The sequence below is a fragment of the Melospiza georgiana genome, chromosome 7 (assembly GCF_028018845.1).
Source record: "Melospiza georgiana isolate bMelGeo1 chromosome 7, bMelGeo1.pri, whole genome shotgun sequence".
Taxonomy (NCBI): domain Eukaryota; kingdom Metazoa; phylum Chordata; class Aves; order Passeriformes; family Passerellidae; genus Melospiza; species Melospiza georgiana.
Genome location: NC_080436.1, coordinates 8,111,571 through 8,138,781, shown reverse-complemented (window position 1 = coordinate 8,138,781; position 27,211 = coordinate 8,111,571). Strand labels below are relative to the sequence as shown.

General features: G+C 35.2%; 1 protein-coding gene across 5 annotated transcripts in view; it reads left to right on the top strand.

Annotated features, from left to right (window-relative positions):
• The window catches only part of NCKAP1 (NCK associated protein 1), a 53,335-nt gene that overhangs the window by 23,372 nt on the left and 2,752 nt on the right, over positions 1-27,211 (top strand). For all 5 annotated transcript variants that reach the window (XM_058027634.1, XM_058027633.1, XM_058027631.1 and 2 more), the window contains 23 exons: positions 1,733-1,870; positions 2,525-2,573; positions 3,057-3,213; positions 3,801-3,857; positions 4,479-4,575; positions 4,832-4,938; positions 5,999-6,131; positions 7,413-7,494; positions 7,890-7,948; positions 8,525-8,670; positions 9,189-9,321; positions 10,974-11,093; positions 11,357-11,496; positions 12,198-12,329; positions 14,605-14,823; positions 15,306-15,436; positions 15,794-15,891; positions 16,919-17,012; positions 17,631-17,713; positions 18,179-18,259; positions 19,094-19,187; positions 20,725-20,841; positions 24,675-24,784. In XM_058027634.1, coding sequence (XP_057883617.1) covers positions 1,733-1,870; positions 2,525-2,573; positions 3,057-3,213; positions 3,801-3,857; positions 4,479-4,575; positions 4,832-4,938; positions 5,999-6,131; positions 7,413-7,494; positions 7,890-7,948; positions 8,525-8,670; positions 9,189-9,321; positions 10,974-11,093; positions 11,357-11,496; positions 12,198-12,329; positions 14,605-14,823; positions 15,306-15,436; positions 15,794-15,891; positions 16,919-17,012; positions 17,631-17,713; positions 18,179-18,259; positions 19,094-19,187; positions 20,725-20,841; positions 24,675-24,784 — 2,577 coding nt within the window. The remainder of the gene's footprint in view (positions 1-1,732; positions 1,871-2,524; positions 2,574-3,056; positions 3,214-3,800; positions 3,858-4,478; positions 4,576-4,831; positions 4,939-5,998; positions 6,132-7,412; positions 7,495-7,889; positions 7,949-8,524; positions 8,671-9,188; positions 9,322-10,973; positions 11,094-11,356; positions 11,497-12,197; positions 12,330-14,604; positions 14,824-15,305; positions 15,437-15,793; positions 15,892-16,918; positions 17,013-17,630; positions 17,714-18,178; positions 18,260-19,093; positions 19,188-20,724; positions 20,842-24,674; positions 24,785-27,211) is intronic.

Genomic DNA, 27,211 nt, shown 5'->3' with positions numbered 1-27,211 from the left:
GTGTTGTGTGTTAGCTTGTAGCTTGAAGTTAAAGAGATTCACAATGTTTCTGTGAAGTTGATTGTTTTGCTCTGTGGCCATCCTAGATGAATGTGATTTTCTGTTTTCTAACCTAAGGGGCTTTGCTTTGGATTGTCCTTAAACTGGGAATCCTGGAGGTCACCACTGTGTCTTTAACAGTAGCTCCTGTACTCAAAAGCTGACACTTTGCTGAGTTGCCTGCACTGAGTTAAAGAAGCTCAATTCCTTTGGTTCTTTCTGTACAGATGTTTCTAAGTTTCTGTTCTTACACAGTTGGTTGTGTTGCAGTTCCACGGTGTTTTATCTAGGCTGTATTTTCCTGTAAGAATACCTTGGAAAAGTTACAGACGTCTCAACAAAGTCAAAGTATATCTTGTTTTATCACTTTGACTTCTGTCAAAGCAAACTAAATTTCTCTGATCAGGACTGACCAACAATTATAAAGACATGACTTTCTAGGTGCTTGCAAATTATTTGCCTAACAATTACAACTTTCTTTGGAATCTTCAGAAGTAGCTTTAAGTTATTACCTAAAGTTTTTAAGGTTTGGGTTTTTCTTTACCTATTTTGAGGTTTAGTACTTTTGTACTAGGTTGTCTTTTCCTTCTTTAGCTTCCTTTCTAGATTTTTACTGATTTCCTTAAACTTTCCAGTATTGTCACTAGAAGTTCAGAACTTTCCAGCTACTTTCCTAAGTGCTTTGAAGTGAAATAGTTTCCAATACTTCTAGCTTGTCTGTAATCTTATTGTCGTTACACTTTCCACAATTCCTGTCTTGTTAAGACTCACTTAGCTAATGATGTCATTTACAAGTAATCTTTTCTAATGCACATTTTAGCAAACATGCCTTACTTCTCAGTGTTATCTTAGTTTATACTCTTGTATTTAATAGGGGGTCAGTCCTTTCCATTGACACATTTGTAAAGATGCCTTTCAGTCCAGTTTTTGCTCTTGTGATTATTCTGTGCTAGAAGCATAAATTGGGGTCAGGGATCTTTTCAGGTGCTGCGCTACAGAAACATTCTTGGGCTGCACTCTTGTGGAACTGCACACTGAATTTGTCATTCTGTAATCCCACTGCTTTGCAGCAAATCAGGCAGTTGTTTAGTCCTTTACATTTAGCTTTGGCAGATGACTGTATTTTTTTTTGCCTGTGTGACCTCCTCTGCTCTCACACTGTTCAGATCTGGCTCCCTGAGGATTCATTCAAGCACCAGTATTGATAAAAAAGTCAGGGGAAAGACTTAGGATACACTTTCCCAGATAAGCTTACTTTGCTACAAAGATATTCCTGCAGACAGTATCTGCTCAAAAGAATTATAGTTTGCTGCCATGGGGAAAAACATACTAAAGGAAGTGGCAGGGAAGGCACTGACACAACAGCTGGGATGCTTGAATAAGTAATGAACAACTTCCAGTTGTGTATTGGAGGGCTTTTGTGCCTTATTTTATGTCTTACTTTTTCCATGTCCTGTAATTCTGAACTCAAAATTTTGTAACTAACTAAAATAACAGAAATCAAACTCTTCCTTCTTTGCATCCCTCCTCTAGCCTGGAGTAGTTTTTTATATGTTAAATAAACTATGTGCAATGGGGTTTAACCTTACGTTTAATTTCAAAACTAGTTCCGTAAAATGTTTTGATGGCTGTTAGTAATAGTGCTGATGAAACAGTACTGACCATTCACACTAATCATTAGCCTGCTTTCTAGTCCCTTTCAGATGCTCTGATTTCACTCCAGATGGTCTATCCTCGACGGAATCTCTCAGCTGACCAGTGGAGAAACGCACAACTGCTGAGCCTCATCAGTGCCCCCAGCACAATGCTCAATCCTGCACAGTCTGACACAGTATGCTCTTTTAATTTACATTCTGTCAGAGAGTTAAGTAGGGTTTTCTGTAAAATGATTGTTGGATTACCTCTATGTGACTTTTAATCAGAGAAGTTAATATGCTGGTTAGAACAGGGGGAAAGTTTTCTCTCATTAAGTAAAGTTTCTATTGCATTAACTTGTGCCTTCAGCTTCAGTAATTTGTTGACCAGAAGATGAGAATTTAGCTTCTGCAGTTGTAAAGGGGAGGAATCCTGAGTACCCTCTCAGGTGTTTGTGAGCCAGGAGACTGGAAATCAGAGCTGGTCCTTCCTTTAAAATTTATGTTTGCACTTGCTGCCTCAGCTGTGATGTGAATAGTTATCCTTCTGAAAAAAATTGAAGCTTTAATGGCTGTCAGGTTGTGATTAGTATCCATCAAAAGCTTTTCATTCTAGAATATTGTTAAATACAATGTTTATTGAAAAGAAATATTTGTCAAAATTTGTTCAAGGTGTTGGAGGGTATGGAAGCTCACTTAATAGTCTAACCCTCAGTTTCTGAAGTGCTGAAACACTGATTCACTGTTAGTGGTCTGTGGCCTTCTATGATCAGCATTTAAGGCTTTGTTTGTTCTTTTTTACTAACAAGTACTTATAACTAGTGTGCTACAAATTACTTTCTTTTTAACAGATGCCATGTGAATACCTATCTCTGGATGCAATGGAAAAATGGATCATTTGTGAGTAAAATATTCTGAAGCAGCTCATGGTTGTATTAAAAAAATTGTTTAACATTTAAAAGACTACTTGCTTTCTGTACTGTATAACAGCTGTGTTAATTACAGCTATTAATTACAATTAATAGCTTGATTAAATTTCATTTGTACTAATATGCAGTGAAGCTAGAATTTAGCATGTGCTGCTGCAATGGAGTGTGTCATCAGTTTGTTCCAGACTTTGACTGGAAGTGAGGGCTTCAGTAATTCTGATGAAAGTAGTCAAGTAGCATCAGCATAAAGTAATTAATTTCACACAAATATTGCAAAAATACTTCCATTAGAAGTGGGGAGGGAGGAATTTTTTTATATTAGAAAATGTTATACATTAAAGAGTTTATTAATGATCTATGCAAACTATTTATACAAAGTACATAATTATCTCATTGTTCCCTTACTGTCTTTGTGCATCTGATTTGTGACTTACATCAATGCGAACTTTTGAAGTTGGATTTATTTTGTGCCATGGAATCCTAAATAGTGATGCTACAGCTTTGAATCTTTGGAAACTTGCACTTCAAAGCAGCTCTTGCTTGGCTCTGTTTCGAGACGAAGTGTTCCATATTCACAAAGCTGCAGAAGATTTGTTTGTAAACATAAGAGGGTAAGTTTTTGTTCTCCTTTCAGCATCTCTGCTAAAAACCCCATATTTTTTGAAGGACTCTTTCAAACAAATTACTTCTGTTTCATATAAATTTTGCTTAGGTACACAAACATTTTTGCTTGGTATCTTGACTGTTTCTTTACTGCATAAGTTTTAGGGGCCTGATTTTATAACCATTACACCTTTTTTTATCTCAGTTCTGAAAGCCTGGTGAATCAGTCTCTAAAATGGCAAGTCTCTAAGATTGATGATCTCACCCACAAATCTCAATTTATTGAAGGGAAATTATGTTATGGATGTGGAGTTTGCTTGAAAAATTGCATCTTGCTGCCACTATTTGTGCAGTACATTATATGAAAACTCAGAAACAAAGTTGAGACCTCTAGCAGCAAACACCAGGAGCATTTCAGTAGATTTTTGGTTTGATGATCTAGTTTTGGCATTTAGCTCTGCTCAGGAGCTGGTGTGTGTTTTCTGCTGTATCCTGCTTGCTATAATAACATTGTAGCTCCTCTCAAGTCCCACTCAGCTCTTTCTAAAATGTGCTGCTGATTCTTATACCACATGTGATTGCTTTTTACTTGCAGCTACAACAAGCGTATTAATGACATCAGAGAGTGCAAAGAAGCTGCTGTTTCACATGCGTAAGTGGCTTAAAAAGTTCTTCTGACAGATTTCAGGGTTGGTTTTCTTAAAGCAAAATTATAAAGATTCTACAAACAGAATTTGTCAAATGCAGAATTAGTCATGCAGTTTTTCTGACAGATTTTAGGATTGGTTTTCTTAAAGCAAAATTATAAAGATTCTACAAACAGAATTTGTTAAATGCAGAATTAGTCATGCATTTTCAAATGAATCATTTACTGATTGTTCCTTTAAATCTGGATTTGCTTAATGTCATTCCCAATTTAACTTCCCAAGTTCTGGATTATTTTTCAAATTATCAGGATGATAGTATTTAGTATTATTCATTAGTTATGTTTTGTCTGATTACAAAAGGTGAATGCAGATGAAACAGAAATGTTTTAATGTAGTCAAATGCACATTACGGAGAGGGGGCAGAGAACTTGGGCTTTAAATTTATTGATGCTTCAAGAATATATGGTGTTGGTGATGAGGATGCCAATTTTTTGAACCACATTCTTCAAAATTCTGACCTTTTGAAGTTGGTATAATATAATCTGCCTATGCTTGATCTTGAATGCTTTTGCAAATCAGGTGTTCTGTGTCTGGCATAGTGGATAATGTATGTTCTTTTGATGCAGTGGTTCAATGCATAGAGAGAGACGCAAGTTTTTACGTTCTGCACTCAAGGAACTTGCCACTGTCCTGTCTGACCAGCCAGGCCTCTTGGGTCCCAAGGTAATGACCTTTTGGTTTGCATTTCTGCAAAAACTAGTGTGTTTCTCAATGGTAAATCCAATCTTTATTTTCTTTGGGGGGGAAAAACTCCTCACTTCACTTGGAAACCTGCTTAGATTTTAAGTTCTTGGGTTTTAGAGACTAGTTTCCTCTTGAGTGCACAAACTGTTCAGCTGTTGTGTATATTGATAAGCTTGTGAACAATTGTGATAAGCAATTGTTCACAAAAATTGTTTGAACAATTTTTGTTTTTCAGGCACTTTTTGTATTTATGGCATTATCCTTTGCTCGTGATGAAATTATTTGGCTTCTTCGTCATGCAGATAATATGCCAAAGAAGAGTGCAGATGATTTCATAGATAAGTATGTACATTTTTAATGCAGTTCCTTCAATAATAGAATTTCACAGACAAAATAGATTTGAAGGCAGTGGAATCTCAGAAAAGGTTGGCTATATGGAGCAGCTGGGAATGTTGAGAAAATTTTTTGGGGAATATTAAGTGTCCCATGCAAACAGAAAACTAGAAATACTGTCTTAGAAATTGGAGCACATCAGTGAAAATTCATACATAAAATAGAAATATTTTATATAAGTTTTGGTTTTTTAACTTTAAAAGGCAAAAATAGTTTTTTTTCACATCTTCATTGATTTTGCATTGATCAAATCAATGAAGGAGGCACGAAAACTTTCAGAAAAAATTATTTGTTGATTTGTAGATTGTCTCTTGTAGCAAAACTGTCTTTTAAATCAGCTAAGCTTTAGTTATGTAATACATCTTTAGTGCCACCATAAACAGATGGTAAAAATGAGAACTATGATTACAAGATCTTACAAGTGTGAATAGGCAGGAGATTTCTCAAGATTGTTGGACAAGGTTGAACTGAAAGACTGCAGGATTTTAAACAAGTAACAATCACAAGGCCATTTATAGAACTGGAGTGGGAAAATCTTGGATTCTCTTCACTGGATTTAGGTGTTAATGAAAGATGGAGGTTCCAGAGCCTCTCTGAAACAACCTGTGCTAGTATTTCACCACCCTCATGGCTTGGAAAAAAAAAAACAACAGAAAAGTAGTTATTAAACTTGTATTTTCCAGGTTTAACTACTTGTTGAGAAAAATGTTTTTGCAACTTGAGCTGTACAGAAGGGCTTCTTATTCAGAAAAAAAACTGAATAGTTATACAAACCTTTGAGGATTACTATGGTGATATCCTGCTAACTTATGTCCTGTTGAGTAGATTTGAGCTTGCAGAGAAAATTACCTATGTAAGCTCCTTTTACAACAGTAACAAATACTTTCCTACAGAAATTAGCTATTGATAATTGTTTTAAAAGCAAGGTACAGGAGGAAAATCAGATTATAGAAATTTTAAAAAATATTTTGAGTGACATTTCTAAGCTTTTCCTTGTTTTTTTGTCCAGGCACATAGCTGAGCTGATATTCTACATGGAGGAGCTCAGGGCACACGTGCGGAAATACGGACCAGTGATGCAGAGATATTATGTACAGTATCTCTCTGGCTTTGATGCAGTGGTCTTAAATGAGCTGGTGCAGGTATGGCAGCATCATGGTTCTGCCTTCTCAAGTGCAAATTTTAACAAGGGCTTTTTGTCCAAAATTACATCATAAAGTGCATCCCAGTTTGTGGAGTTTGGTGAATGCTATGGCGTAAACCAGATTAATTTACTGCTTAATTCTGGGATTTAGACTTGCATAAAAACATGTGGATTTTATATAGAATCACAGAATATCCAGAATTGGAAGAGACCCACAGGGCTCATCAGAGTCCAACTCCTGGCCCTACTCAGGACACCCCAACAATCCCACCCTGTGCCTGAGAGCATTGTCCAAATGCTCCTGGAGCTCTGGCAGCCTTAGGGCTGTGACCCAAGCACTGGGGATCCAACCACTCTCTGGGGGAGGAACCTTTTCCTAACATTTTCCTTTCCTTTTCCTGATATCCAACATAACTCTCCCCTGACACAGCTTCAGACCATTACAAGTGGTATGAATTTATACACTGCAGTATTCATATATGAATATTATGAAGCACTGTTATGTTTAGAGACTGTAGAACAGGTACTGTCACTGAAGGAGTGTAGAAATCTTTTCTTATTTAGCCCAACCAAGAAATTATAAACCTTCTGAAGTGCTTTGGTTTTATTTCCTGGTGACCCCACTAGATGGAGCCCAAGCTGAAATGAGGGGAAAAATTTGCTTGAATTTTAGTTGACATTAATTCATAACAGCTGTCAAGCACCAGATTAGACAAGTGATTGAGATGTAATTTGGTTTTTTTTCAGCCTTTAGGTTTCAATATCAGTTTTTTCTGGAATTATGAGAAACCTCTGCATGGCATTACTTAACAGAAGTGTGGTCCTATTTAGTAAAACTACAAGGATTTATGTTACATTTTGTAAAATTTGAATGTTTAGTAAAATAAATTTGAAATTTTTTTAAATAAAAATTTTGAGGGAAGGGTTTTTTGGACGTAAAGCAATGCTGATGTGGGCTCCATTATACTCTGCAATAATCCAATTTTCATTGCAGACAGGACAGAAAATGTAGTGTAACTACATTTACTGACAGATGTTCCCATTTTGAGCTGATATTGGTTTGGAAGCAATCTTTTCTGAGTATTTGTCATCAGGCAATCAATTAAAAAGTGAAAGCTATTAAATAGCACTATTTGAACTATTCCATTGATTAAGTTACCTCTTGTAGGTTTTTGAACATTTCAGAATATAGCTGATAAATGGGGCATAGATATTGACATTATTTCATAAACCAAGTTCAAAGTAATAATGATAATAACAGACACAACATTTCTTCTAGAATCTTTCAGTGTGCCCAGAAGATGAATCAATCATCATGTCCTCTTTTGTAAACACAATGACTTCACTAAGTGTGAAACAAGGTAAGTTTAAATGGTCTTTGGAAGATTGGCAGATTCCTCTGAAAAGTTTAATCACTTTTGTTTCATGTAATCAGTAGAAGGAGATAAACTGATTTTGTTCCCTTGTTTCTCTTTCATTTTTGTATCTGCTTCTTGTGGTGTCTCCCTTTTTCAAAGGATGCTATTGGGTAGTAATCCAACCTTTTAATACAGAAAACATTACACATATTATCCTCTAGATATGTTAATTCCTTTTACTGCCACTGTACTGGATCAAAATTCCTGGGTAAAAACATGAGGTTCACTACCCAAATAATTCTTTAGTACTTTGGGGTTTTTAGAAGGTCTGTTATAGTATATCTCAATTTGTTATTGTTTTCTAAGGGTTTTCTGTTCTATATTTTTCCCTGATGCAGTTGAAGATGGAGAGGTGTTTGACTTCAGAGGAATGAGATTAGATTGGTTCAGATTGCAGGTAAGAATTGGAAAATACACATGATGTTTCACTAACTTAAAACCAAAATGTTTCATAGATTACTGCTGTTCTAGGTTACTCTCACACTGCAAGTGGGTGACAGGCTATCTAAAAACAACCTACTCTTAAAATCAAATACTTCAATAGTAATTTGCTATGTTTTGATATAACTTTGTCTGCTTTGGGTACTTTTTGCAAATCATCCCTTGGGGTGTTTATAACAGTTCAGAAATAGAATGTGTTGAGGCTGAGCTGTTTGGTGGGTGTGCAGGGTGTGATTCAATGTGCCTACACTGGTGAGGGAGAGATTACAAATTTGTGTTTTGCCAATACATTTGTTCAGCAGTTTGTCTGTGAATTAGTGCCATATCCAGTGGTTCTTTAGAGATTTCACTGAAAGGCAGTTTGCTGATTTTTAAGCTCTTGTGGAAAGAGAAGAATCCCTGCCTGGTCTTTAAATACACAGGTGCTCTGTGCATGGCACAAACAGTATTTAATATTGGTATTGAGCAATAGCAGTGGAATTTGCACAAAAGCTGCTGCAGATTTAACATAGAAATTGTGTTTTCTTTCCAGGCCTACACCAGCGTTTCTAAAGCTTCACTTGGCCTTGCAGACCATAGAGAACTAGGAAAAATGATGAACACAATCATTTTCCACACAAAAATGGTAGATTCTTTGGTGGAGATGTTAGTGGAAACCTCAGACCTTTCTATCTTTTGGTATGCTACTAAAGTGACTGTACAAGTTTTTTATTATTTATTGTTTGGTTTGTCCTTGCAAGTGTGATTTTTAAATAGCACACTTTGTAGGAAGGTAGACCAGTGGAAGAATCAACTGGAATTTCTGGTTTCTAGCAGAATTAGTTTGAAAAAGATATTTATGAACATTTGTCAGACTTATTCTGACAGTCATATAATTGATCAGGAATTGTTTGCAGATTTTTTCTTAATACTTCTTGGCAAAAAGTGCAAGTTTTACAGTCCCTATGTGGCAAACATCAGAATAAAAAATTACTATGATGATAATAATAATAATGTAAAATAGATGTGCCAATAAAATGCATAGCAAGCGAATGTAGAAAACAAACAAAACTTCCCTATACTTTCATCATTTTTTGGTATACAAAATGTGTTTATGATGACATTTGGTTTGTGTGAAGTAACCCTTATTTGCAGTAAAAAAAAAATATACATATTGCATTTAAATGTCTGATTAATAACTGATTAATTCCGTTCAGTTTTTATAGTCGTGCTTTTGAGAAGATGTTTCAGCAGTGTTTGGAGCTTCCCTCTCAATCCAGATACTCAATTGCATTCCCACTGCTTTGCACTCACTTTATGAGCTGTACCCATGAACTGTGCCCTGAAGAGGTAATTTTTCAATTTTAGTTATTTTCATCTCTTATTGAACAAAGAGTGAACTAGAGCTGAACACTGCAAGAAGGTGTTTGTTATGGCAATTTAATATTTGAGGGAGGAGAGTGCTAAAAATATTAAAAAGGAGGTAAAACAAGTAGATACCTTGTTAGATGCATAAATCATGCATAAATCTCTAAATCCTTTTCTCAAGTGAGAAAGAATTTTGATCTCTGCTTTAAAGAGGGATTAGCTAGGGTACAAAAATTAGATGACTTTTCAGGCTTAGATGCTAATAAATCCTTTCTGCCTGTTAAAACTTAGAAGCAACAGTTTTCCTCTTAAATGATTTATACAATCATGGCTGGGAGAAGGAAATAGGAAGCTGGGAGTTCTATATGACTTGTTACAGTTTTCTTCAGTAAGAAAAAAAAAGTGATACACAGTATAATGCAAGCATTTGCTTTGATCAGAACTGGGTAATGGCAGCCTTGTTGGTTAGAGTTAGAATTTAAAAAATACTGTGGTGCTTGAAGAAATGGACTCTTTGTTAAAGGAAGCAGTTAGAATCTGAGGAAATTCTTTCTATTTTTGTTGTAAGGGCATAAATCCTTTAGTACATTTCCTGTATGTCCATTCACTTTGAAATTAGTCTGGGAGTTAACTTGGCCATTGTTATCTAGTACTTAAGAAAATGTTGTTTTCATTGCTAACAGTGCTCATCTGAAACAATTAGTTGAGTAAGATTTAATGTAATATACACAATATGGGGTTTTCTTCTTTAAAAATAAAATTATTTTCTGCTAAGCTTCATTACAGTATACATCTATATAGATATTTTCCTTGTATGCTTTGCTTTAAATAGCAGACAATGCTATTTATACTAGACAAGCATTAAAAAGTTTCCAAGAAAGCTGAACCCTTCAGGACAAGAGACATCTTTGAGAACAATTATAGTAACAGTAGGAAATCAGTAGCCAAAGTCCACTGGACACTAGTTACTGTGCATTCAGCTGCAGCAAGCACATTTTGTCACAGCCAGCAGAACTTGAAATTCAATATCTGAATTGTATTCCTCAGTAACTATTATAATTTTGGAAAAATAATCTTTGCTGTGCTGCATGCAGTCTGTCATAGTGTGGCTGATAGAAAATAAACATCAGTGGTGAAAGGAGGATTTCAGCAAGACAGAGGCTGTGCTTGTGCAGATCCAGTGAGAAAGGAATAGAATCCAGAAATTAATGCAGCAGGGCTTTATTACTGACTTTTTCAGTGATCTGAAGGACACTGCTTTCTCTATAGCTTGAGTTGCATGCTCTTTTCCCCCTAGACTTAGTATTGGCACATACTAATGAAGGGGACATTCACAGAGACCTTGGAATATTGGACACAGTAAAGCAGACTTGGTCCAAAATTAAATGTGAAAACCTATTCTTCAAACTTTTTTTGGCCTTTTTTTACAAAGAATATTTTTAGTGGTGACTTTGGAAATTTAATGGTTCAGATTGCTTCCAAAAAGAAAAAACAGCCAGGAGTCAAGACTATTGAGGACTAAATAATTTATTATTTCCCATATCCTAGTTCTATGATTAGTGAACTGTTCTCTGCAGTTCTGTAGGACTGGTGGGAAACTGAAAATCCTGCTTTCTTTTCTCCCTTTTGAACAGCGACATCACATTGGGGATCGAAGCCTTTCCTTGTGTAACATGTTCTTGGATGAAATGGCCAAGCAGGCTCGAAATCTCATCACAGACATTTGCACAGAACAATGTACACTGAGTGACCAGGTGAGGATGGTTGTGTCTGTTTTCATTTTTTATTTTATTTTATTTTAATTTGAGATTTTCTCCATTCAGCTTTCTGGATATTTTCTGTTCGCTTTTTTTTCTGTGTGTTCGGGTAAACTTTCTGTTTATTAAATTGAAGGTGATTTGAGCAGGAATTTTTAATACTAGAATTGTGTCAAAGGAAGAATGTGTTACTTGTGTGATGAAATGTGCTAAAAAAACTGGATTTTAATTTGGAGGGGCTGTTTCTTTTTGTTTACTAGTTGTTGCCAAAACATTGTGCCAAAACCATCAGTCAAGCAGTGAACAAGAAGTCAAAAAAACAGACTGGGAAGAAAGGAGAACCTGAAAGGGAGAAACCAGGAGTAGAAAGCATGAGGAAAAACAGATTGGTTGTGACAAAGTAAGCTGTTTCTTCTGTTCTTTTCACCTTGAATCCCAAATCAAAATGTGTTTCACACATTTCAATATGTTTTACATATTGAATGCTTCTTGCTTAATTTGTTTGAATAAATTTAATTGGCTGTAAGTTTGACAGCTTTGCAGTTTGTGAGCTTATGATTCTTCTGTGGCTTGTAGAGAGACTGAATTCTGTTACATAAGTAATAGGATTTTTTATCACTTGAATTTATCCCCTTGGCTGTTTCCTTTCCTGAGCAGAAAGAACCCCTGTGCTGTAACAAGGCTTCTTAAATAGTCATATTAACTGTGGGATGTGAGGCCAAGGAGTGGGTGGCATCTTTGATTCTACCATGCTTTAGCTCTCTTAATTACAGCCTGGACAGGAAGTTCTTGCTGTCTTCTAAATCACTTACACATCTATTCTTTTTTGGGGGAGGTAAAAAAAAATCTATATATAGATTAAAAAAATATATCTCACATCACTGTATTTAATACAGATCAGTATGCGGTTGTAGGATGTCTTCTTGGCTAAAATATTGGTTTTTAAATATGCTAGGAAAGTGTCTTGAAGCAGAACATGATAACAAAGAGTTAGACCTGTTCTTGCTTTTGAAGCATTATCCATTCAGTATGTGCCTTCCATGATAGTATACACTTCTGTTACATTAAATATTTTTATTAATTTCTTGTCTATTTTTAAAGCCTGGACAAACTGCATACTGCACTTTCTGAGCTCTGCTTCTCAATCAATTATGTACCGAACATGGTGGTTTGGGAGCACACGTTTACCCCAAGAGAATATTTGACATCTCACCTGGAAATCCGCTTTACCAAGTAAGAAACATTGTAGAGTTAGAGGCATTGATACACAAGACAAACCTTTGCTAGTTTGTGTTGGAAATATTGTGTACTTGCTACATTAAACTAGGTTTTAAGGGTGGATTGTGAAACCTATGAGTAGAATCCTAGCAAAATGATTATAAGTTGCATGTGCAGACATACACAATAGTAAATTCCTGTTTTAAAATAAAATGTGTTGAAGTCCATATAATCTGTTTAATAGCCAGATCTGCCTTTCCAATCCTGTGTATTTTGTAGGAGCTGGTGATGACTGTTTGTAGGCATGTATTAAGATATGTATTCCCACCATTCTTTTGCACAGTGCTGGAGTGATTTTGAGTATTTGAGTCCTCTGCCTTGCTAAAAGGAAGTCTAAAAATCAGAAGTCAAGATCTGACAAAGCCAACTGAGAATACGTGCAGTTACTTTTTTTTTTTTTTTAATAATAAAGTGTTGGTGTTTGATATTCCTGTCTGTTCTAACCTTGATCTTCCCATAATTTTTTACAGAAATAGGCAAATGGCAACTTCTGTAGAGGACTTCATATTAAACCAGCCAGTTATCCTACTATTTTATACCAAAGATTACTGGTTATATATTTCAAGCAGGGTATAAGGCTTAATCAGTTTAATCATTAAGACATAATATTAGGTCACTGGAGCATTCCATCAGTAAGATAAGGTGGCATAAAAATGAAGATAACTTCATGATATTTTAAGAAGTCAACTCTTCAGGTTTATGAATTTAGACCAGTGTTGGTCACTTGTGCTTATTTTGATTTGGGGGAGGTCGCCGTTTGGATTGGGGCTGAAGCAACCAGGCACATTACTTTCAGACTGCTTTCCTTTTTTTTGCTTCATGAAAGAAACTTGTAAGCAGAGCAGAATAGGCAGTTTATAATTATTTTTCAGACCTTCAAGTGGCATTTCTTTCAGAGGCTTGCCATGTTCCTTAAATGACAGTGTTAGTGTCTCACTGTTGGGATTTCTTTACTGTTTTAACCTCCTCTGTGTCATGTGTGCTTGGACTGGAGCTTATTATTATGCCACTTAATCTTGTTATTGTATCAATTTTGAATTTTTGTTTTTAAATAAGAGACTACTTCAGAAGCAGACTGTTGAAAATACTTAACAACAACAAAAAAGTTACTCTAAATAATGTGTTCTTCTCCAGAGTAACTCATCCTGTTTACCTGTGATGATATTATCTACCAATTTCTTTTTTTTTTTTTTTTTTAATTGCTGTTCTGTCTTTGAAAAGTACATATTACTTAAAAGCTTGGCTCTTAGAAGTCTGAGACCATTACAAAGTGAAAATAAACACTACAACAGGTATTTGTTTACTAAGACTGCTTTTAAGGGTCCCCTGACACAGTTTGCTTGAGGACCTGGTTCCAGTGACATACTGGGTAAGGTCCGTGTCCATGTATGTTAAAATGCAATATACAGTTCTGCTCTAGCTTGAATGTCTGTTATTAGAAACCTGGTTTTATTTATAGTGAGAATTTGAGCAAATTAAAGTATGTCCTGCAGTTTCTTGGTTCCTCGATTAAAGACAGAAATCAGACTGTGTTAGCTGAAGGGGGATGTATTTTTCATAATAGGATTTCTGTTTATTTACTTCATGTATATATTGGATATATTTTTCAATTCATACTATACTATAGCTATGTTGTTTTTTAGAAGATATTTCAAACTATAACAGCAGCTTTGGTCAAATAATTTTTGTGTTAATATGCTTTGAACACTTCAATACATGATTGCTCTTGCATCTCCAAGAAGTTCTAAAAGACTTCAACAAAATTAATTTATTTGTTGAAGTAGTTGTTACATAAGCCTTGTACAGTGTGGGTTGCTTACAAGGGGGAAAAAACTTAATTTAGAAAGGGCTTGGTGAGTATTAGTCTCATTAGATTTTTACTGGAACCACAGATACAGTTGTCTTTGGAATCCAAAACTGTTTTTAAAAGTTTGGATGTAGCATGTGCATTGATGAGAGTTTTATACTTGAGGATTTGAGAAGTATTCAAGTAAAGTGAATATTTTCCATGCTTGAAAGTGTTTCAGACCAGGTTGGATGGAGCTCTTGAGCAACCTGGTCTAGTGGAAGGTGACCCAGGAGGGGTCAAACTGGCTGGTCTTTAAGGTCCCTTCCAACCCAGGCCATTCGATGAAAATCTGTGGACATAAAATCGTCCTTATAGCTGCATCTTTGTTGAATTTTACTAAGAAATTAATTTTTTTTCTTCTTATCCCTTTGTTTCCAAAAGGTCAATTGTTGGAATGACAATGTATAATCAAGCAACACAAGAGATTGCAAAGCCTTCAGAGCTGTTGACCAGTGTCAGAGCCTATATGACAGTCCTGCAGTCAATAGAAAATTATGTACAAATTGACATTACACGAGTGTTTAACAACGTTCTGCTTCAGCAAACCCAGCATTTAGATAGCCATGGTGAGCCAACCATTACCAGTCTCTACACAAATTGGTAAGTATTGCATCAATGCTTGTTATAAATTTTTTAGAGATTTTTATTGTTGCTGTTGTTTAATGAAGAATCTAGAGTTGGAGAAGTGGAGTTACATTAATTTTTCTTAAGTTTCCAACATCATATGTTTATTTGTCTCTGTACCTGTTAAAAGCAGCTTGAAATTTGCCTGTTGGCAAACTCCTTATAGTTATTATAGGGATGAGATATAGAGTGGAGTTATTTTAAATTTTCTTAAGTTTCCAACATCATATGTTTACCTTTGTCTCTACCTGTTAGAAGCAGCTTGAAATTTGCTTGTTGACAAACTTATACTTTTTATAGGGACAAGAACATAGAGTAAAATCAGTTGAACCATGAAAATAAAGCTTTGGTGTATGGGCTTTGCTGTCCCTTGTCACACAGCTGTGTGACATTTCATCTGCATAGAGTATCCATGAAGATGTGCCTTTTCATCTAAAACATTTCTCTTTTCTCTTAAGGTATTTGGAGACTTTGCTACGGCAGGTCAGCAATGGTCACATAGCCTATTTCCCAGCTATGAAAGCATTTGTGAATTTGCCTACAGAAAATGAATTGACATTCAATGCTGAGGAATACTCTGATATATCAGGTAAACTTTGATGTTTATACTATATTTGTGAAGGACAGTTATTGTATTGCTTGAGTAATTGGAATAACAGCAACTGTCAGAGCAACTGTTACTGAAATAACAGCTAACTCTTAGAGTTAACAGTTGTTATCCTTCAGTAGTATTTTAAGTACTTTTTATTCATGCTGCCTCTTGTCTCACTTTTCCTGTTTTTGCTCAAAGTAGCATTGCATTTAAGCTAAAGAGATGGGTATATTATGTGTCAGTTTACTACCATACAAATTCTTGTCTTTAAAATTATGCTTTCGAGTAAAATATTGGGCTGCAAATAAGTGAAGATGGAATATTGGAAATATAAGAATTTCTTTTATTTCTCAGAAATGAGAGCCCTTTCTGAACTTCTGGGACCATATGGCATGAAGTTCTTGAGTGAAAGTCTGATGTGGCACATCTCTTCACAGGTTGCTGAGCTTAAGGTAACCTTGGAAGCTGGTGGGTGGGAACATTAATTAAAGTCTTCTTTAAACACAAGGAACTTCAATGTTCAGAAGAACACAAGAGATCTGCATTTTCTTAGCTGTTGATTTTCCTCTACATAATCACTTTTCCCTTTCTGAAATAGGGTGCTTAGCACTGAGACTGCAAAAATATTTTTATAAGAATAAGCGCTCTATTTTTTGCTTGAAGAGAGTTTAAAAATACAGCTTGGCACAGCCTAAGTTCCTCAGCTAGCAGGAAATTTGGATCTGACATTTTGGAGATGTGATTATGCAATCTCAAATTTAAATTTTAATCTGTTAAATATTTGGAGAATGATTTCAGGAAAGTTATTACATGTACTCTAATCTTACAAGTTGCATATATGAGAGCTGTTAAAAATTAGAAACAGACATATTTCCTTTTCTTTTGGCCAAACTGAAATGAAAACTACTGCACTTGAGTTTAACTGTTTCAGGCTAAGGTGTTGGGACTTGGAACTATGTCTTTGCATTCTCATATTATAGAAAGAAGAAAATTTCAAGTAAATAGCATCAAGGTTTCACAGTCAACTTCCACTCTTGATTCCATTTTTAAGTTTTACCAACATTAAATTTCAGCATAATTAGTGAAAACAGCAATCCAAAAGAATTGATGACTTTTTGAATTTATATTTTTTTATAATATGTGTGCTTTTCTTCTAAAAAGCTGAGTGGCATAAGGACCTATTGTCTGATTTTCACAGGGTTAAATTCCTTTGCTTTAAGATGTGGTACACATTGCTCAATAGAAAAATCACATTCTAAGGGATGTCTAATCCTCTGCTTTTTGATTCAGAGCTTGCTTTTGTGTATAGTAGTGACTGATCATGATATTGCTATTGGAGTCCCATTAAGAACACAGTGGATACATCTGTATTCCCTGGGGTTAGTTGTTTTTCTGCCAAGTTGAAATGTCCTAAATCAGGCATTTATGCAGCTGACATGCTGAAATCTAAAGCTGACATGGATCTTTGCTTCTTTATAGAAACTTGTGGTGGAGAATGTTGAAGTTTTAACACAAATGAGGACCAGCTTTGACAAGCCAGACCAGATGGCAGCACTCTTTAAAAGATTATCATGTGAGTATCTAACAAGATCCTACTAAAGATACACAGATATTTTCTATATTTGTCTTTGTAAAGAAAATGGGAAAAATTAATTTCTCTGTATTGAATATCCATAAGCAGCAAAATGTGCATGAGCTCATATAAACTGATGGATCATTTTGAACTTTTCCAGTCTTCTCATGTACAAAGTGAGATTTCAGTGTTATTTAGTGCACAGGCACAATATTAGTGATGAATTTTGAACATCATTTCAGGGATGATAATACCTAGCTGTAGCAGCAGTAATGTGGAAGCCTGGTACATAGCTCAATGTGAAACAAAAAATAATTACAATAAAGAGACATTTTTGGCCTCAAGAAAGCACAGAATCAGTGCTAGAATCCAGGACTGCCAGCTGTGTGTACTAGGTTTCGTTCCAGAAAGTGGTAAATGTGATAGTCTTCTACTGAAAATCCCATTGTGGATTCAGCTATAAAAACCTGCTTTAGCACTGCTTATTTTGGCTCTTTTAAGGAAGGGCTTTGTTTCAGTACCTTGTTGCTTTCAATATTTTGTGTAATATTTTTTTTCTCTTATTTAAAAAAACTGATCTTTTAAGCTTCAACATTTTGTCCATTGTTCTCTTTTCAGCTGTTGACAGTGTTTTGAAGAGAATGACAATTATTGGTGTTATCTTGTCTTTTCGGTCGTTGGCACAGGAAGCACTTAGAGATGTAAGAAAGAACTGAACATGTTCTGAATCATTTTCATTGTGTTTAACTTAATGGAATGGTAGGATATTTGAACCTAACTGTTCAGGAATGCTTAAAACATCGTCATCTTAAAAGGTTGATGACAAATGGGTAAAATGGCAATACTCAGTTGTAACTGAACTTGGAATTGCAAGTTGGGGTGAGGGAATCTGATTTTTGAGTACTGTTCAGAGAACTGTTGCATTAAAACATCAAATTTAGTTTAGATCATGTTTTCTGTGTTTACTCATTTTAAAGCCTTTTATTTCTCTCCTTTATTGCAAACTCTTATTAGGCTTTAATGTGTTAAATCTACAAACAAATTTAAATGTGTAAAGTAAAACCCTTTAAAAAGGAAAATAAGCCCAGTAAAATAATGGTAGTGTCTAACTCATAATTAACATGGGAAGCAATTTTTCTCATTTTGTGCATATTTGTGTCTCTTAGGTCTTATCCTACCACATTCCTTTCCTTGTAAGTTCCATTGAGGACTTCAAAGATCACATTCCAAGAGAGACTGACATGAAGGTAATGTTTGGCTGAAAGGCTGGTAGAGTAGTTTTGGAGTTTACTGAAAATACGTAAGCAACAAGACTTTCATGTTTAGTGTTGAACATCCAGACACAAAAAACACCCTTTTTCTTTTTTTCCCCCATTTTTCCCCCTCTAAGAGGTTAGTAAATGTGGATCTGCAGCTTCTTAAGGTTCTAGGGAAAAAATCACAACCAACTGATAGAATAAGTGCAAGTCTCTCTCTGCCTGTGATCACATTTGAGAACTTTGATAGACTTAAGAACAAAATTAATCAAGTGTTAAAACAAGACAAGGGGAAGAGTGCTGAGCTGCTCCACACTGTGAGCAGTACAGCTGGTAAAACAAAATATTTCAACACTGTCTGTGTGGTTGGAGTTCTGTGCATGTAATAGTGACAAGTCTGATTTTTAACTTAAATTGAAATTTTTTGTAAACCCATTGTATGAAATACTTGTTTATAAATGCTGTATTTGTAGATGTTGGCTGATGCTTTAGATCTGGTAGAGAAAATATGTCAATTTTTTTTGAACATGAGAGAAAGATGTAGAAACAGCTAATTGGAAGTCAGGGTGTTGCTTTGGAGGTAATGTGGGAAAGTATATGAGTTTTGTTTGGCTTGACACAGCAAAATCACCATCTGGTTCACAAAGTACAGACGCAGCTGCTCAGTGGAGGTTAGAAACAAACAAAATCTACAGTCTCTGTCTAACATTTGCCAAATCTCTGAAATTCCTTAGTGCCTCAAACTCATTTTAAGCATGACAGCAAAAACTTGCTTCATCATCTTGACATGAAAGCCTTCAGTGTTGTCTTTCTTCTGGTCCTCAGGTGGCAATGAATGTATATGAACTGTCATCAGCTGCTGGATTGCCTTGTGAGATTGATCCTGCCTTGGTAGTAGCACTGTCTTCCCAAAAATCAGGTAACAAGTTCCAACTTCAAAAATAAAAATGTTAAAAAGAGAAAAGAACTGTTTAAAGTGCTGGGTGGAAACTTGTATATCTTGACTCCTTTGTTTTCCTTCAATAAACTTTATAAATGGCATAAGAGGATGAATTACTTGTGCCTGCTGTTTGTTGGTGTTAGCTTGAGAATCTTTTCAAATATGCATGAATGGATGTGCTGACCTAGAAAAGGATACCAGGTAGATGTAGAGGGAATTTAATGGTGAACACTGCTGTAATTCAACAATGACAATAAGAGTGTCTTGTGAACAGCTTGATCAGTTCTGTTGCACAGATGTGTGACAAATCTGTCAGCTAAGTGAGCATTAGGAGCTGAATGCAGCTTGTGGATTTCACAGTGTTTTGTTGCCAGTGTGCCCTACAAGTGTTAACATCAACTTTACAAGGGAAAACAGTAAAATAAACATGTTAGAGAATTTACATTTATCACGCTTCCTCTTTGTTGCTTTAAGGCACTGCTGTGTAAGCTTTTCAGTTTTGTTTACTCTGGCATGTTCAAAGACATGAATTAAGACTCCTGAGTGTTTTTTGATGGTCTTCAGCTTTTTTCCTATCTTCCTTACTGAGCATTTCATTACTCTTTTTCCTCCTGATGTGCTCTGGATAGTTGATGTTAGAATGAGACCATGAATATTTAAAATGGTATATAAGTTGTTTTTTCTTACTTCAATTGTAGTTATTTTGAGAGGGGAAAATACTTTTCAATATTTGAATTTAAGTCCCAAGCACAATTTCTTTGTGCACATAGAAAAAGAAGCAACCCAAAGTGTATTTGTTCTATATACATTATATGTATAACATACAAAAGTATACTGTTGTTAGATATCTGGTATCTAAAATGCCATTTTAAATAGATTGTTTTCATTGTGGTACAGCTATGAAATGTTTAAGCTAGGTCAACAAAGAGAATTTCTGTATATTCTCATAATGGTTTATGATCTTGTATTTTGATTGTTACCTTTGGAATTTGAAATATTTTGCTTTTATTCAGTTTTCATAGAGATAAATTCTGCATGTCAGTAATTGCTGACTTTTTAAAAACTAATCTTAGGCTAATGTGTGATAATGCTGCCATTTTTGTAAGCACAAATTGACATGAGTGCACCATCACCTTCTGTCTTTTGCCAAAGGGAGATGCAAGAGAAGTTCTTCCTAGCTTACAGCAATAACTGGATTTATACCAGCATGGAAAGATCACTATTGTGTTCATCATATTAAAGGCTTACTAACTAAATCATGAGAAGTAATAGCATGGCAGTGGCTTCTTTTTCTTCTCCTAGATAAGAGACTGGACATTTTGCAGCTCTGCTCTGTTTCTTTTGGCAAAATTGACATTAATATTCCTCTTTTCACAATACAAACATTGACTTTGTTGGATTTTGCTTTAAATTTCAATTTGATCAAACAATTTACGTTCTAATCTACCTGCAGCTGAAAGGAAATATTTCAAGATTATTTCTTTAATTAAAGAACTTTCTTATTTTTGTTTTTTAGAAAACATTAGTCCAGAAGAAGAATATAAAATTGCTTGCCTTCTAATGGTCTTCGTGGCTGTGTCCTTGCCCACTTTGGCTAGCAATGTGATGTCTCAGTACAGCCCTGCCATTGAAGGTAATGTAGAGTCAGCTCAGTATTTGCTGGGAATGCTGTCTTCAAGTGGTTCTGGAAGTGTCTTGAATACATTCACCTTTAATATTTAATTTAATTATATTTAATTTTATATTTGTATATATTATTTATATGTTTATATTTATATATAAACATATTTTATATAGAAAATTATATTTAATTATATATATTTAGATTTAATTTTATATTTAATTATAGTGAACAAATTAAAAAAGCAGTTAGCCTTAATTCAGGCAAGTTTTTCTGAAAGTATTTTAAAAAACATTTACTTAACTCTTGTCTGAGATGACTTTCTGTGAAAAATTAGTTTGGTACTTGAAATTTTCAGAATAGTTCAGGCGCTGCAGGGGGCAATCTTGTCCTAACATGGAATCATTCAAGCACACATTCTGCATTAATGAGAGTGACACTATTTAATATAAAATATTCTACTAAGTATTAATGTTTTCATAATCTTTACATTGGCCTTGGGCCAGTCACACAAGGTGTCCTTTCTATATTTTATGTGCTGTGTTCATATTGCCAAGCATAAAATTTTGGAAACAGAATCTGGAAGGTGTAAGGGGTGAACAGAATTATTTCCTGCACAATAGTTCAACTTTCTTATTTAAGAAAAAATAATCTTTGCCTCAACAAAATTCTTTGCACGTAATCCACAGTTTTCTTTCTCTTTTTAAGTTGAAAAAAGGCAGTACTGTTCAAACACACTCAAAAGTCACCTTTTGGCTCTTCAAGCTGTTTCCTTTGTAATGTGTAACATGACTCACATAAAGACCATGTTTATACTGCTTCCATTCACTGGGATGCATGTTTTCTTCAATTAGTTTTGAAACTTGCATTATTTTTAATATGCTCAAAAATTGTAACTCACAAAGTAAGTGTAAACTGGGTTCTGAATATTAAAGTGCCAGGAAGATACAAAAAATTTTGAAGGCTTTCTGTGTCACTGAATGTAGTGTGTAAATCATGTTTTTTAGAGACACAGGATTGTTGTTTTACATGGGATTAATCAGCCTTTTCTTCAGTTTTGAATTATTAGGGATCTGTTGACTCTAGTTGCATTTTAAAACAGATAGCATAAACATCTCCAGTTGTGGAAAATGTTAGATAAATCTGATGTATGAGTAGAACTTGAATAATGCTTTGAAAATCAGAGAATTTTCAAGTTAAAAGGTTTTTCTGATGAATGGGGAGAGCAATCTGTAACCTGTTTTCTGTTATTTGTGCTCCTGTACTATTTCTGTTGCTCTTTGCAAACTTTTTCCAAGTCATGATACTTGAATAAAAATCTTGGAATATAGGTGAGAGCAGGCAATATCTAATGTAATTGATGAGGTGCATGGGTAGAAACTTCCTTGTTTGAAGATTGTCAGGTTGACGGTCTTTACTCAATCCAAATGAACTTTTTTGTATGTATGTAAGATCACATCTCTTAAAAAATTACCTATAGTTTTGTAAAAGAAATCCTCTGGGAGCACTTCCAGCTACCAGTTTCTCCTTCAAAGGATCTTACCAACTCTAGAGTCTCAAAACCTGCATGGCTTGCCAGGGGGGCAGTACTAAAAATTTTACTGGTGTTTATATTTTCACATTTCCCCCTCTGCAAATTAATTGCTAAGAAAATGACAGGCTAGCTGGAGGCTCTCCAGCAGGTTAAATTTCAGGTGGGTTTGGCTTCCTCAAATTTCCTCTCTTCCCAAAACCCTCAGCATGCTAAAAACATGACTATCGTGTTTTTAGCAGGCTGAAACAACAGATACTTCTTCTGTTGAAGATAAGCAGATATTCTTCTGCCTGTTTTATATCATGTAGCTTAAAAATTCCAGTTTATGTGGTTTCATTTACATTAAATAACTCTTAAGATGAAGTCAGGCAAAGCCTTGTTTCAAAGTGAGCTCTTAAAATATAGTTAATAGATGACATGAAGCTGTGGCTGGAGAGAAGTTACATCTTGCACTCAAATAAGCCCATATTAGAAGTTGTTCTGTGAGACATGGCCTGTGTGTTACATAATTTTTTACTGAGTGAGGTCTTATTGAGAGGAAAATGTAGCAAAAGGTATAAATAAAAAATGTTCACTCTACAAAAATAACTGAACAAACAGAACAGACTTTGTCATTCCTGCCTTCCCTGTATAATACTACTTTTTCTTGTGTTCTACCCTTATTGTAGAACATCTGGCTTGAAACACTTAATATAAATGGTATTTCCAGAATGTGAACTTAATAAATTCTGCTTTATGAAGTAAATTCCCTGGACAAATCCTGAATTAATCCATCAACGAGTCACAGATTTGAAGGAGTTTCAGCTTTCTAATCTGGCAAGGCATATCTCCCAAAAACAGACAGTGCTTGGACAGCTGTAGCAATGTCTGTATTCCCTCTGTCTGCTTCAAGATCAAGTCTGTTTCTTCCACTAGTTCCAGATAAAGGCTCAAAGTCTTAACAGACCTTTACTTTTATTTCCAGTACAGAATCTGAACTGCGAGTCGAATACCAGGCTAGAAGTCTAATTTATCAACAAGAGGGTAGAATAGAATACTAGTCTGCAAGAGCCCTGGTTCTTTTCTAAATATTTGAAACCTGTTGTGAGTTGGAACGCAGCAGTTCTTTTGCTGAATTCCCTTGTTGATGCTTTTTCTACAGCCTGAGACATAAAAATGAAATCTCTTGAATAAAATGAGCCTCTTCAAAGACAAATACAAATCTGAATCAGAGTTAAGCAAAACAGATTTTCTTGACTGATGTTCATGTAAAAAATAGGAGACAAAGTTGGAGTATCAAATGTGGGGGCCCTGCTGGAGGAGATCCACAGGGATCTTCTCTGGGACCTACAGGTCAGCATATTCACAGACCACCTGGATGGAGGGGCTGAAGAGTGAGGTGAGAAAAATCTATGTATCATGTGAAGCTGTTGAAGATAATATAGGAATGAAGACCTGCAGAGAAGTATGATACTGAGTGAACTGGGCAATAAAATGACAGCTAAAAGTACTTTTAGGTAACAATAGTGATGTGCATGGGGGAAAAATTGATTTTTCTCATGTGGAGTGATGGGGTCCAGCTGACCTCACCATTCAAGCATGAACTTGAAGTGAGTGAATGAAAAGATGAGCTCATTGCTCAACAATGGTCAAAAAATAAGAATCAGCATGCTTGAGTACTTGTTAACTCCTTCAAAGACCACCTCCTTTTCATATGCTCACACTTGCCTAAGATACTTGCTCAAGTGTATATTAATTTTGTATTAAAGTCATATATTTGACTTAATTTGCCTGGAAGAAATATCAGGTTTACTGAATTCTTCTGCTCTTTGTGAAAACTGGTGTCATTTAACCATCTTCCAGGGCTCTGAAGCCTGGGTGAATTTTAGGCAAATGTTACATCTGAAAGTGAGCAATAGAACACCTTTGTTCTTGAGTACCTGCAGATCTCTCTGAGTGATACTGTCTGGGCATGAGATGTTCATTTACACAGAGGGGAAATAGTCAATTAGCTTATGAAAATCCTGTCTTTTTGGCCTAGTCAAGTGTTAACACTTTAAAGTTTTGTAGAAACCAAATAAACTTCCAATATATCCCTTATTTCTAAAAGCCCCAAGTTGTTTCTCAGGTTGCTGTGACCATGAGGAGATGGAAGGCAGAGGTGTATTTTGGTGACTTCCCTGATAGCAAGTTTAGTCTTTGCTCTCATTATGTAAGATGCTAAAAGTCCTCCTTTCATTGTCACAAGTCTCTTTAGTATTTGGTGATATTTTCCAAAGAATACTGTCTTTTCCAACGTGGTGCTGAGTTGTTTTGAATGTTTTTTGTTTAGGGCATTGCAACAACATTCACTGCTTGGCAAAAGCTATCAATCAGATTGCTGCAGCTCTGTTCACCATCCACAAGGGAAGCATTGAAGACCGTCTCAAAGAATTTTTGGCTGTATGTATAACTTTATTCCATTTATTAAAATGTACTGTTGGTTTGGGATGCAATGCAATTGATTTAATAGAAACTGCTTTTGGTGCACAACAGACTATTTTCTATATGTTTCTATATACAAGTCTATACATAGATTAAATTTTGCAATAGTTCTTTAAAAACACCTGTGTGTGATGTTGGAAAGTTAGAGGAGCAAATCAGAGCAAGTGTCATAATTTTTTTCAGTACAATCTTTAGTATTTTAGCACATACCATTTCTCACATTGTGTGAGAAATTGGCCACATTGTGTGGCCCATGAGTGGGCAAAAAAATATTCAATGCATAAAAAATCAGAATTCTGTCTAGCTGATTTTTCCCATGATATACCGGATACTTTATTTAGTTACCTTCTTTGAAAAAGTAGGATAAACTTCAGGTTTGAATTTTATCCTTCAAAAGGTATTGTACCTTTTGACATGCCTGTTCTTCTTAAACATGAACAGCCAGGTAGCAGCATGTTGTAGGGTAGTTGGGAAAAGGAAATTTTTTTATGCCTCAGAGTAGATTGAAGTTGAAAGCTACTGAAATCCTTAGTGATGCTTAGGAAAAAAAATCAGAAGTTTTTAGGTCATGGTGACCTGTTTTAAATACATTTTGGTGTGCTGCTTGAGTAGAAATAAATTTTTTAAAATGGCTCCTGATTAGGCAGTACTTAAAGGAAATGAAAGGCTAAAACAGCAGCATCACTTGAATTAAAAAAAAAATTACTACTGATTTTGAGTGGGTTTTGATTTTTCTGTTTGGCGTTATAATGTGTGGAGAAAAAGCCCCTCCCTCTTTATTTTAGGTAACTTTTTGTAACTAGAAGTTCACAGAAAAAAAATTTTTCCCTAAAAGAATCTTTCACTTGTGGAAATTCATTGCATTTTGTAAAACAGAAAAAACCCCTTTGGCCATTGACCTTGTCTAATGCAAGTGCTGGATATAAAACATGAAAGAGAAATGGTTGTATCAAGTTGCATACATTTGACAAGTGAAGAAAACCAGTATAGTTTCATGTGATAAAAACACTTTTGGTATGAGGTTTGCATTCTTTCAGTGTTTATGGACTGCTTTCAGACCACTGCTTTTACTGCACAGACTATGACTTGATGGTTCAGATATTTTGTTAATCTTTCTTTTTTAACACTTACTGTTAGTCTGAAAGAAAAACAGTTCTCTTGAGAAAGAAATTACTGCTGCTGATGATCTGCTTTCCTGTCCAAGTTAATTAAATATGAAAAAAACCTTAGGAGGTTCTTTAATGCTGATGAGTATGTGCTGTGTATCTTTTGAAGTACACTTATTAACTTCATATGAAAAATTGATTTGAGACAGTTTTTTCAAGAAGAAGGTTGTGAAAAAAGCTGTTTTTAAAGTTAGTATTTTAATTTAAAATCCTTTTCTGGTAGACATGTTGTTTAAGAATGTTGTGAAGGCCAAAATGATGATTGTACATCTGAAAGTTGGAAGGGGTTTTTTTCAAATTTCTGTAAGGCATGAAAACATGGTGTATCAAGGCATCTAACAAATTAACTATTTTACTCTATTTTATTCTGTGATCCTGAGCTTGTAAATACCTAAGTACATGTTAGAAGTTTTTAGGATGTCTTCTAAAACTAGGATAACATGGTTGCTGATGGCAATGCCGTTTTCAGCCTAGAGATAATATTGATATGGAGGGGTAATATAAAAGTGGATCTTTATTGGAGCTGCAGGGACAGTTATGGAAAAATGTCCCCAAAAGCCCACAGAGGGCGAATACAGTTTGTATAACTTTAGCAAATTAGCATAATTGACAAAAAGCATCAATTAGGAGGACAAGTGGTGATGCAATCACCCCCTTCCCAGGTTGAGTTCCCTCTCTGGAGCCCTCCCCTTGGTACTAGCTGTCCTTTGTTTATGAAAACGTGTCTCAAAAAGTTGTTCTCAACCCTGGTAGCCAGGAAGAACCATGATAGCGCAGGGGCCTTGTGCCCCCAGGGCTTGGAGCTCTGGAATAAGTTTTCTGTCTGGGGAAAGGGCATGGAAAAGAACTGGCAAAATGAGCTAGAATACAATAAGGCTACAGAGCTCCAAATATATGTGAAGAATAGAGAGAATACATAAGAGAAAAAAAGGCAAAAATCAATAGTCATCATTTTCCCCCTTTTTAGAGACTAACAAGACTCTACCTTGTCTAGCCTCTACTCCATATTTAATCATACCACCAGTTTACACAACTGGCTACACAGATGCTAACTATAACTACAGCTACTGTGAATATTTTTTATGCAGGCTCAGTTTGGTAACCATGACGTGAGTGTATACTGAAGGTATATTGATAAAGGATTATTCATTGACAGTTAAGATGACATTTCTTCAAAACTACTGTTGCAAAATGGGTAAAATTTCAAGCAATAAAAATT